This window comes from Cydia splendana, chromosome Z (assembly GCF_910591565.1).
Source record: "Cydia splendana chromosome Z, ilCydSple1.2, whole genome shotgun sequence".
NCBI lineage: Eukaryota > Metazoa > Arthropoda > Insecta > Lepidoptera > Tortricidae > Cydia > Cydia splendana.
Window position 1 is genome coordinate 1,019,853 of NC_085987.1, and position 13,420 is coordinate 1,033,272.

A 13,420-nucleotide genomic window follows, 5' to 3' on the forward strand; every position below is an offset into this window, starting at 1 on the left:
GTAAACAAGATACTACTTAGGCAAGCCCGTGACAGGAAAGCCGAGTTGAATTACAGTTACCTATGGGTTAAGCAGTGCAAAATACACATGCGAAAGAGTGATAGCTCTAAAGTTTATGTCATAACTAGCGAAGCTGACCTAAAGAAATTAAAATGACTCTTAAAGTTTGATAACTGGCATAACAATAACTTTCGTTGTAGATTTTCAATGTTGGTGTTGATATATTATGTGTTCATAAAAGTAATTACATAAGTCGTGTTCGTGTACTAGACCATTTGTTACATTGTAAACCCTATGGGAAGGATAATATTTCAGAATTTCACAGGATCTCATTTCTAGTTTTAATACCTGAATTGACTCGTCTGAATAAAAATAATAAAGTAATATTTTCTTATAATTGTAGTAATTTATTCATCAATAATAGCTAGATAATAACATCTCAATCTATTATCAGAACGTTAGGGGATTGCGAACAAAGTCACATTCTTTTTTATCTAGCGTAATTAACTCGAGCTATGACCTCATTTGCTTGTCTGAAACATGGCTGAACCCTGACTTTTATAGTAGTGAGTATTTTGATAGCAGGTATGAGGTGTATAGACGGGATCGAGCGGGGCGAACTGCACAGCGCGGAGGAGGCGTGCTTGTGGCGGTGCGGCGCGGTCTCAGTGTATCGCGCCGGGACGAGTGGTGCGCGACGCAGCGGCACGAGGAGCTGTGGCTCACCGTGGAGCCGCGGGCCTGCGCCGGCGCCGCGCCCCACTCCCCGCGCGCCTCGCGCCGCCAGCCGGCCGGTCGACCGCGGGCGCATGGGCCGCTCTTGCATATTGCTTGTGTTTACTTTCCACATAATGACAATGACAATTTTAACTTGTCTTTTGCATCATGGGGGTGTGAGGTTTCAAATCGCCTCAATATTGAGACTAATGGAGATCCAACTGCTATAGTTCTTTCCGATTTCGTCGCTCTAACTGGTGTTAGCCAATATAACAATTGTTCTAATATAAATGGACGTGTGTTGGATCTAGTAATGGCCAATGTAGATTGCACGGTTGGTGCCTGCTCGTCACCGCTTACGCAAGAGGATCCGCAGCACAAAGCGTTGAATATTTCACTAGCCCTAAACTTAATGAGTTATATGCCGCGCTTATTGCCCAATCAATGTACTAGACCGATTTTTTACCGCGGCAACTATGACCTTATCCGCAAGGAATTATCTGAGACCGATTGGTCGTGTATGAATAACATGAATGTTGAGGATTCAGTTACATATTTTTATTCGGTTCTTAGAACACTTATTCACAGTCATGTTCCACATAAAAGCGTTAATAGTAATACTGGATACCCTCCTTGGTTTTCTCGTGCACTAATAAAAGTTCGCAAACAAAAAATATCAGTCCATAAAAGGTGGAAAATATATGGTAATCCCCTTGATAGGGCGGAGTTTACTTTATTGAGAAAAAGAGAACACAAATTAGCCTCCGAATGCTATAATAATTTTATTTCGTTGGCTGAGAATAGAATACACAGTGATCCTACTTATTTCTGGTCGTTTATGAAGTCAAAATTCCCTAGTAATTGTGTACCCGACCAAATGTCTTACCTTGGTGAGATTTCTAAAGATGGTAACATAATTAGTAATTTTTTTAATAGATATTTTAACTCCGTGTTTGTTACTGATTCTTCTACCTTACCCGATTATTTGCATGTAGCTAATAACTCCTTGATTGATCTTAATACCGTTGAAATCTCCGAGGATTGCGTTTTTAAGTTTTTAGTGAAAGTAGATATTAAGAAGGGTAGTGGTGCCGATTTGATTCATCCCCTTTTCATTGAAATGTGCGCCCGTGAATTGACAGCGCCTTTAACTCTAATCTTTATTAAGTCCTTTGCTCATGGTCAGTTTCCCTCTTCCTGGAAAAAAGCCTTGATAACACCAATTTATAAAAGTGGTGATGCGAACCCATTAGTAAATTAAACATATTTGCTAAAATCTTTGAGAAGATCGTTTACAACAAGATTACTTCTGCTTTCTCTCAGCACATTGCCCCTAGCCAACACGGTTTTTGTCAAGGTCGTAGCGTGGATACAAATCTCCTGACCTTTACCGATTTTATTATCAATAGGATATCTTCTGGCTGTCAGGTGGACGTCGTGTATACTGATTTTTCGAAATGTTTTGACAAAATTAACCATAATAACTTAATCAAGAAACTCTTTGAGCTCGGTATACACGGCGATCTCCTTAGATGGATAAAGTCTTACCTGTCCAATCGCAGTCAGGCGGTTGCCTTGAAGGGTTATACTTCTTGCTTTCTTCCTATACCTTCCGGAGTACCCCAAGGATCGCATCTTGGTCCCTTACTATTTATCTTATATGTCAATGACATGTCAAAACTTTGAGCACCTCGTCTATGCAGATGACACAAAAATCTACAAAGCTGTGTCATCGGAAGCAGAATGCCGTGCATTACAGCATGATTTGGATAACTTTTCCCGCTATTGTTCAGATAATCATCTTTTCTTGAATAATGAAAAATATTTCATAATCAGCTTTAATGATCCGTTACTTTTCAATTACACCTTAGCTGGGATAAATATATATAGCCCGGGTATCTTCCATTAGGGACTTAGGTGTTACTTTGAACTCACAATTAAATTTTAGTTTACATATTGATAATATATGTAAGCGAGTTTATAAGAAGTTAGGGATGATTGTCAGGATCGGACAGCCCTTCAGGCGCCCCAATACTTATAAACTATTATTCTATTCCTTTGTTAGCAGTATACTTGAATTTGGTTGTGTTGTGTGGACACCTCAGTATCAAGTTCATATTGATCGCCTGGAAAGGATTCAAAATATTTTTGTAAAATCTCTCTGTTACAGAACGGGCAATTATTTCGAACGTACTTCATTAGCAGCGAAGCATTTTTGTGTTCCTTCCCTTTATAACCGAAGACACTATTTAGATGTAATGTTCTTATTTAAAATTCTTAATGGAATAATAAAATGTCCGAATCTCTTAGAATTAGTCACTTTCAGTTGTCCGCACCTCCCCCTGCGTTCCAGATCTCTGTTTCATATCAGCTTTGCTCGTAAGAATTACTCTCGGCACACTTTTTTCAGACGAGTCCCTAGTTATGTTAATAAGCACTTACATGATATTGATCCTTTTCACTCTTCCTTGTCTAGTCTCAAAATTGAACTTAAACGTAAATTGTTTTAGTTTTAAGTCTTAAACATCGTTTTAAATAACAAAATGTATAAATGTAACTTTCCGATTGTCCTACCTACCAAATAGTAAAATAAATTGACGACTACTTATCCGATTACTAAAATAGATATTGATGTTAAACCTATTTACCAATCTTCAACTTACCTACCCTCTATATAATTTCACACAATACTGTTTTTGTTTGGAAGACTGGTAAATATAATTTAAGTAGGTATGGCTCATAATTTCAAATTTCTTTTTCTTTCTGCGGTTATTAATGTTATTATGTATGTTAACATTATGTACCTACTCATTAATAAACCTCCAGGTCTGTTTCTTAAGTATGTTAAGTAATCCATTTGCATTATGTGACTGTTTGTGTTCTAAAAAAAAAAAATACTTTACGCTCCGACCCTTACACGAGGCGTTCATCGATGTACGATCGTCATCTCGGCTAGGCGCCCTGTGAGGCTCGTGGTCGTGGTTGCCGCTCCCGTATTGGCTTACACAGCCATGAAAATCGTTGTCACCCTACCTGACACTGCTTGTATCGTCTGTAATAGACGAATGGTAAATGATAACTCACATGTAGGAGCCGGGTAGGTTGACGCACGTGCCCGTGGGGCCGCAGCTCACGCTGTCCTTGTCGCACTCGTCCACGTCGGCCTCGCAGTGGAGGCCTGTCCACGCTGCAGGACAATCATTATTATTAATAACACTTCAAGCGATAGGCGATAGGCCAGAGACACCGGCTGCGTGTACGTACCTACACGTTTTTGCAGAAAAGCTATTTACATGAAAATTGCTGAATTGTGAAAATGAAAAAATGCGTAAGTAATGTTATTTTTGATCAAACTCAGCGATTAAGGTTTTTTTTGTTAAAAAGTAAAAATGTGGTGTTATTATATTACTGAATGTCATTTTTAGGGTTCCGTACCCAAAGGGTAAAACGGGACGGCACCCTATAAAGATTTAAGTGGGGCTCCCATACAAAAAACGTGATTTTTGACCGAAGTTAAGCAACGTCGGGCGGGGTCAGTACTTGGATGGGTGACCGTTTATATAGATAATGGTACGGAACCCTTCGAGTGCGAGTCCGACTCGCATTTGGCCGGTTTTTTATTAAATTAACCCCGACGCAAAACAGGGGTTTTTATGTTAGACGCCATTGTCTGTCTGACACCTGACACTGTCTGTGGCAATGTTTTTTTACGTGATAGCGAGTTTCCTTGCGATAGTTTTTAGCTATGTTTGATAAAAATCGATTCAAAAGTTTGAAGAGTATCGGCTCCATTCTAAAATGATATAAGGACTTTTTTGGTAAGATAAGATAAAGATAAAAAATAGTTTATTCAAGTAGGCATATTACAATGCGCTTATGAACGTCAAATAAACCTTTAGGCCCCATTCGCACGACAGCTTAAAAAGCGTTGCGTTAAAACCCGACGTTGGCGCTTTTTTACCGTTTCCAATATTTGTGTTCATATGAACGCTTAAAAATCACTTGTGAGTCGTACTGCCACGTACGCATCTCAGCAAAGCCATACTTTATTTGCTATTACGACGTATTATTTGAATATAGCTTGAATATTTCAGGAATTTGTAAGCATAAGTTGACATTTTTAAGGTGAAACTATTAATAATCTTGACGATTGACACCAAAAATTGACACTTGACAGCCAACTGACAGCAGCGCCGGCGCTTTTTCAACGCTTGTGAGAACAGATACACGGTTTTCCGTATGGTCTATTCAATTTGACGCCAACGCTCAACGCCGAAAATCGAACAGTGCTCGATAAAAAAGCGCCGCGCTTAAAAACCGCCTTCGTGTGAATACATACATGGTTATCCATTTGTGTCATTCAAACGCTTTTTTAACGCGCGTTGAAAAAGCTGCCGTGCGAACGGGGCCTTACCGGCTCCAACCGTACACCTCTGCCCCGAGAAGATTTAAATCCCCCCTCAATTGGAGGAGGGTATCCCAATATGGAACCGGCAACAAACTCGGCGGGACACATCTTTTCAAAACATTATTACATCTTATAATTAACATGCATTACGAGTAATTAAGAAAAATACAATTTATATTACTATAGAATTCATGCAATTATACTCAGTGAGTACATAACTTTCTACAAATACGTAGCTCTTTCAGAAAACATATCAAATTCTTACAAAAGGAAAAGAAAATAAAACCAATAAAAGAAATGAGAATACATATTATATGAATCTGACTGATTGTTATGAGATGCTTTCATACAATTTGATGTGCTTTCTTACCTGAGCTGAGTCACCTTTAACTCTACACATAATACAATGCTTTTAATTGCTACTTGTCGTTATTACAGTTTCTGGTTTGCATGCATGTTTGTCTGTCAAGTAGTCCTCGACTCTGTAATAAGCCTTCAACATCAATGACTTTTTTAAGTAATTCTTAAGAGCTGGAAAGGGTAATCTTAAAGCATCCTCAGGTAACTTGTTATAAAAATGAATGCATTGCCCAACGAATGACTTCTGTACTTTACGAACACGAAACTTTCTGATAGCAAGCTTGTTTTTATTTCTAGTATTATAGTTATAGACATCAGAATTCTTAGTGAAGGAGTCTAGATTCTTAACAACATAAATAATACTATCATATATGTATTGGGAAGCTACAGTTAAAATATTAATTTCTTTAAAAAGTTCTCTTAATGATTCACGCACCCTTAAATTATATATAGAACGAATGGCTCTCTTTTGTAAGACAAATATAGTCTGTATGTCAGCTGCTTTGCCCCAAACCAGAATACACTATGCAAATAACAATAATAAACAAGGCGAGCTGTTTCAACATTAGTCAATTGTCTAATTCTCCTTACAGCGTAAGCGGCCGAACTTAATTTGTTTGCTAGTGTTCTTATATGAGGACTCTATTGTAGATTTTTGTCCAATGTTAAACCAAGAAACAGTGCTTTATCTACCGTCTCTAAGCATTCATTATTCAAAAGTATCTTAGTATCTTATAATGCGTAGGCGGTTTTTTAATTCAATAGTTATCTAAGATGATATACTGTACCTATAAGACCCGCGACTAGCACAGCCTGCCACATATTATTCGCATTTCATCGCCATGCACTCCCACGAGATAAGATATTGTTTGTCACTACCTACACAAGCACACATACACGAAGGCACACACAGTTCCTTCTATTTAGTTAATTAGGCATCTTCAAATATGACACGTCCTTATTGGTTCTGCTAGAAACTTCATATTTTATATCTTTATAATTGTTTTATGTCACAAAAATACCACTTAGATATCATTAAATTCATATTTAATAATTTAAAATAGTCTTATTTCAATCGCAAAGACGACAATGACTAATAATTGGTCATACTAAAGTAACACTGAGACAATATTAGTTCACTACTGCACAATAAAGTCCATAACAAAACAATTTATCAGTTTATCACTGGACTGTAAACAGTTGACATAATGAAATACCAATCATCATAGTTCATATGACTTTGAATATTGTTGAATTTTGCTCTGAAATGTAACGTTATTCCTCTTACTACCGCCACTAGTCTGTGCTATAGTGATACTCTAATAAATTCTGTATGACTCGGGTTGTACGCTGTTTCTCAAACTGTTTCAGGTGCTAGTGATGTACTTGAATAGAGTTTCAGTATTTTATCCTAGTAGCTAATGAATGATGGTCCCTATGACCATATAGATACCATATAAGGTAACAGCACCAGTCATGGGACATTTAAGAGGAAATTTGGAGTATTTGTGATATTTCCCTGATATGTACATGTAAATGGTCTACCGCTGAGCGTGTTACAAGATGAATGTCCCATCCGTCTTTCATGTTTCAGGCGTGTTTTATCAAAGATACTGCAATGAGTTTCCACATACTTAACAAATTAAAACTATGTTTTTTTTCTCCAGTCATGGACACCAAAGCTCCAGTAATGGAACCCCGGTAATGGACGTGGATCCAGTATTGGGCCCCCTATAATGGATATTGCTCTATCAGTATAAAATATTGAAATAGGGAATAAGTTATGGCAAAAAAATCAATTTTTGGTATAAGCTTTTATCGCTAAATGTATTTTTCTTTCCACAGACAATTATTATTGTATTAGACCCATCGAGACAATTCTAATATACTTACCCAAACACAATTAGCGTTTATCGCAAGAGTTCCCATGGCCACCTCCTGTCTCCATCATCAGATCAGGTCCATGTTATCATAATATTGCATTATCATCCGATTTGCTTACTGAATTACGTATACAAAATTACAACTCAATCGGAAATCGGAAAGTGGGTCAAATTCAGCTACCAAGATTTGACCCACACTATTAACTAACAGGGCAAGTTAAATAAAAGTTTGGAAAAACGATATTAATTTATCCGAAGTCCGAGCATACCTCCTGGTTGACATAATTCGTAACTACATTTTACTTCTTAATTGTTTAAACATGAAATTATGGTATGGCAAGCATCATTACATTATGTAAATTGTCCCATCATAGGAGGTATGCAGTTTTACAGCTCCTATAATGGGATTGGGCCAAATACCACTATTTTTTTATATCTGTGGAGTCACAACATAGTGTGTTGTATACCTTATCTCATGGTAAATGCAATTAACAAAACACATTCTAGTTTTCATCAAGTATTAATTAATTAAAATGTAATAAATTAACTCACCTCTTTTAGCGAAGTTGTTAAGAATTCTTAGTGTTATTTTTTTTTCAGTGACACGACAACTTTTGGGTTGACGCCAATTTCTTAAAAAGTAACCGAATTTAATAAAAATTCAAACTGAAACAGCTCTAGGACTCTTATTTATGATAAAATATAGCCAGTGTTTATAAACTACTGTTAGATACTTTTTTTAGAGGAATTGTGGTTTTTTGTCCCATTACCGGTTCCAAGTCCATTATAGGGTATATTACTATATGAGTTAATAAAATAAAAAACGAAAGAACTATGTTTTATCGTATATATTTCTTTCTTCTTCTTCTCCTTAAAATGCCTATAAACATTTTACGAGACAGGTACTCCATATAAAAATGAAATGTCATGGGGACCTATGAATAATACTTTTGCCGTGTTTTGCGTAATGGTATGGAACCCTTCGTGCGCGAGTCTGACCCGCATTTGGCCGGTTTTTTAGATATTTGCCATTGTTAAAATTACCCCGCTTTCGAAGGTATCCCAATGCACCTTATTCCAGAAAAAAATACGAATAATGCGAAGTTAAAATTAAATTGTTAAAACGGATTGAGCACATCCCTAAGGAAACCGCAGGTACCTACAATACTCTGGACGCGAGCGACGCGTCAAACACGTGAGTATACACAAGTATAGAGGCACGTTAAGAGGAAAATGACTAATTGAGGATAATGATTAATGTGTGATGACGCATTGGTCGTTTTGGCGCCTTGAGCTACTCTACGAAATCTATGCTAGGTATAGTAGGTAGGTATTGATTTAAAATATTTTTGGAAACAAACTTTTCTTAACAACTGTACTTTGTTTCCAGACGACCGGTCTGTTCTAGTCGGTAGTGACCTACGAAGCCGATGGTCCTGGGTTCGAATCCTGGTAAGGGCATTTTATTTGTTCACAGAAATATTTGTCCCCGAGTCATGGATGTTTTCTATGCATTTGTTGTCTGTCTACCCACAACACAACCCTTCTTGAGCTTACTGCGGGGCTAGGTCGATTTGTGTAAAATTTGTTCTATAATATTTTATTTTTACTTATTTCACCATTGTGCGTCGGTTCTTTTTTGTTAAAAATCTTCAAAACGTTACTCCATTCTCAGTGTGTTTCATCACAGTTTGAGCGCCGACGTCGCGTTATCACCGTTATCAGTTATCAGCACGGCAGATCGCGCGCGGCGCGATAAGATTCCAACAGCTGACCGAACGTGGGGCGGAACGTCATAACTACAAACATACACCAGTAGCGTATAGTTTATGAATTTAAGGTGCAGGGGATTCAGCCAGCATGAATAGAAATATTATCTGTAATAACTTCATCGATTCGAAACCTGATTAAACAACTTTCGTTCGATAGAAAAAAAAATCACGAACATAGGTCTAAAGCGCACCATTAACTTTTTTTAAACTACATATTTTCGCACAAAAGTTATTAACATGTAAATTGCTTCTTAGACCTCATCCAATCCTTTGTTATCGAAACGACCCGTCATTTTACTCATTTTAAGTTTTTCAATCAGTGAAATAGATACATATAATTTTAGCAAGTCTTTTTTACTTTTTTTATATATTCTTTGATACTGAGCCAGGTTGCAGACGAATGGCAACCTTCTTGCAATCCAGATAAGGTTTACTTTTAGTGGATCAGGTTAGGATCAAGTCTCGGCTTCGAAAGATAAGAGGAAAGGAACGCTCCGTGGGAAGAAACTCGACCTACAATGGCGTTAAGAAGTGGTATGTAAACTCACCAATTAGGTCAGTGACACGAAAATTCTAAAATGTCGAATTGTTAACCTCCTTTTTTTAAAGTCGGCTTGTTATAAATTATTTAGTCAGCTTAAATGACCCATTACTTAAAATAATACGTGAAAGGTAAATATTTTCGCTAAAAAAGAAGCAAGGTGATAATAAATAGTAATATGCCATAAGTTTCTGGGCATCATGAAGTGTGCACTCACCTGGCGGGCACACGCACAGGAACCCGCCTCGCGTGTGCCGGCAGGTGCCGCCGTGCAGGCAGCGCTGCGCGCCCCCCTCCGCGCACTCGTCCTTCTCCGTCTCGCAGTGGACGCCGGTGAATCCGGGCTCGCACGAGCACGCTGGTACCTAGCCATGGGAAACAATAATAGATTTATTTATTTGTTTGTACAAGTACTTTTGTATCTTCATCCTGCGTGATTTTACGCCAGCTTTTACGGCGCCGAGCTCACGGAGATCTGACTGCTCTATCATAGAGAGCTTATAATATGTGTTTAGATAAAGCAGTGTGCTTAACTGTTTGTTTGTGTTTTTATGTTAAATGTGTGATGTTTGCGGATGACGTCTCCTTGCTGTTAAATTGCGCAGATAGTACCGAGTGTAACGAGCGCCTCCCACAAATTACAGAAACCATAACGGAGTGGCTTACAGACCACAATCTTGAAATTAATTTAAAGAAAACTAAAATAATCCAATTTCGGCCTTTTCAAAAAAAACCACTGCAAATGTCATTACAAACAAAAAACGAAAATATAGAGGAAGTAAAAGAATTTAAATTACTAGGAATTAAAATAGATACAAATTTAAATTGGAAATCACATATTCAAAATATAAAATCAAAAATATCGAGCTTTATATACGCGTTAAGTGTGCTAAAGGTCAACACTGACTTGGAAACCGCGATGTCAGCATATTTCGCTTTTGCGCACGCAAGGCTCCAGTACGGTGTGATTCTGTGGGGGGCCAGCACTGATGCCAATCAACTATTCCTGATGCAGAAGAAATGTATTCGCATACTTACCAACACGCAGATACCAGACAGTTGTCGACCGCACTTCGCTGCATTAAACATTCTCACGCTGCCCTCTATATATATTATGGAAGCGGCACTCTTTGTTAGGAACAATTCCCATCTTTTCACTAAAAAAGTTGTTAACTCGCAAAGAAGGCAAAATTATAAAATTGAAATACAACTACCCCCAACAAAATTAGAAATGTTTAAAAAAGGCCCTTACTATCGATGCATACTTGTAGCAAACAAACTACCCGAAAAAATTATAAACGAAATTCAAGACAACGTGTTCAAAAGGGAACTAAAAAATTTGCTGCTAAATAAATGCTATTATTCCATAGACGAGTACCTGAATGATGAATCTTTGCCTAAATAAAATAATAATAACTTAAATTAAATAAATAATGAAATAATAATAACTTATATTGATAATTTAAATTAAATATACCTAAATAATTAAATAAATAATAACTTATAATGATAATTTAAATTGAATATACTTACCTATAATATTATTGAATGAATGATAAATTGATGAATTGAATATATTTAATGCTGATTTATTAATGAATGATGAATTGAATTAAATATTCTTAATGCTAATTTATTGTGAGAGTCAGGATGGCGGGTGTACCTAGATAAAAATAAACAAAAAGCATACCATATTTTAGTACCTAATTTGTACTATTTGGTACCTCCTTTAAAAAAATTAGTACCTCACGGTATTAAAAGTTATCACCAAAAAACATTACACCCGCCATTCTGACAGTCAGAATGGCGGGTGTATTTTATTACGCAATGATCCCGCGATTATTGATAAATTCTATAAAAGACAAATTTTAGTACCTTTTTAGTACTTTCATATTAATTTATAAATTGAGCCACATTATTTGTGGTTTCCGAGTTTTACTCATTTTACACTTTACATTGCTATTACAATTTTACAGGCGCTTCGATTTTTCACCGTATCGATTTCGTTTTTAAGAAAAAACGCTACGCTACAACTATTGTTATTACGCCAGGATTTAGTACCTTTTACGTTTAATTTGTTACCTTTTCACGTTTAATCTGTTAAGTTCAATTAACTATGAAAATTACCTCTTACAAATGGCCAGGCGCGATGTCAAAGAATTCTTCCTATGAAAAAATTCCGCGTACCGTGTACCTATACCTACTCTTAAGTATATCGTGATTACTGATTAATCAAATAAAACCCGCAAATTATGTCTGTTTGTCGGTATATTAGTGTGATGAATATACTTCTTTGTGGGATCCCGTTGATTTTGCTAATAAGAAGACATACGATTGAAATACATACCTTTTAGAAATACAAGCAATTATTTCATGATGTTTTTCTATCGTCTTGGTACAGTTTTTCTTCTGACAAGATCGCTGTGTCTGAGTATGAATATGGCACGGAAAGCGACCCCACTGGGAATATTACGCAAAACTCTGCGTAGAGGGCGTCACTAGCACCAACACAGGGCCTACCGCGAAACACGAAAATCAAAAGTTTGGTTTCTGCCTCTCTATCACTCTTGCATATTCGATCGATAGAGAGGCAGATAACGAAGTTTCGATTTTTGCGTTTCGCGGTTAAGCCACTTGTACACAAACCGCCTTGAGTATCAATGTCTAGCCTAGTTCGGACTACATAGTCGAGTGGCGAGTTGCGAGTATTAGGTGTCTGACCACCAACAATTTAGTCGAGTAGATTAGTCAGTAAATTAGTCGAATGGATCCATTTTGTTCTATTTTTTCTGGCGAGTGAGCCTCCCCGTGGCCTCACTCCACCACTCTTACTAGTCTTCTCGACTAAATTTTTGGTGTTCAGACACGTTTAGTAACTAAAATACTCACTGTATGTATGTTGGTTTTTCGGGGATACTTAGGGGCGGGGGGGGGGGGGGGGGGGGGGATTTAATGTCAATGAGGGCATTTCCGTCATAGTTTAAGTTCACTTTGGCCGGTCATAACTATGATGATATTAACTTTTTAATAAACCTTATCACTGTAATAGATTAAGCATTTATTTAACCTATGAGATATAGACGACCAGTCTGGCCTAGTGGGTAGTGACCCTGCCTGCGAAGCCGATGGTCCTGGGTTCGAATCCCAGTAAGGGCATTTATTTGTGTGATGAACACTAATATTTGTTCCTGAGTCATGTGTGTTTTCTATGTATATAAGTATGTATTTATCTATATAAGTATGTATATCGTCGCCTAGCACCCATAGTACAAGCTTTGCTTAGTTTGGGGCTAGGTTGATCTGTGTAAGATGTCCCCAATATTAATTATTTATATATTTTATTTATTTATATAAAGGTACTCATATTAAACTCCTAGTACTGCTGGTTATTTAAATATGATTTTTTTAAAGACATGTCAGTTGACGGATTTTCCCTACGGTTTGGGGCATTTCTGTCAACCAACGATTTTTCTTGTATCGTGACATTCGTGACGTATTACAAACATGTAGGTACTTACGTCAAGTGAACATAAATACCACTATACCCTTAATCGAAACTAAACCTTAGTGAACTCAATTTAAGGTTAAATTTAGATTTTATTCCCAAATATATTCTTGGGGCAAATCCGTCCTATTTTTAAATTAAACCTTTAAAAAAAGTTTAAAAATAATATCTACTTTTTAATTTTAAATAATACAGCACAGATATCTTAGATTGATGTACGAAAGCTACCACGAA

General features: G+C 37.0%; 2 protein-coding genes across 2 annotated transcripts in view; one reads left to right on the forward strand and one right to left on the reverse strand.

The window, feature by feature from the left end:
* LOC134804376 (protein OPI10 homolog) overlaps window positions 1-13,420 on the forward strand; it is a 75,420-nt gene that overhangs the window by 21,307 nt on the left and 40,693 nt on the right. The window lies entirely within an intron of this gene.
* Window positions 1-13,420, reverse strand: part of LOC134805184 (protein crumbs) — a 140,918-nt gene that overhangs the window by 6,366 nt on the left and 121,132 nt on the right. The window contains exons 51-52 of the mRNA XM_063778493.1: window positions 9,899-10,046; window positions 3,802-3,904 (exon numbers count right to left, since the gene is read on the reverse strand). Coding sequence (XP_063634563.1) covers window positions 3,802-3,904; window positions 9,899-10,046 — 251 coding nt within the window. The remainder of the gene's footprint in view (window positions 1-3,801; window positions 3,905-9,898; window positions 10,047-13,420) is intronic.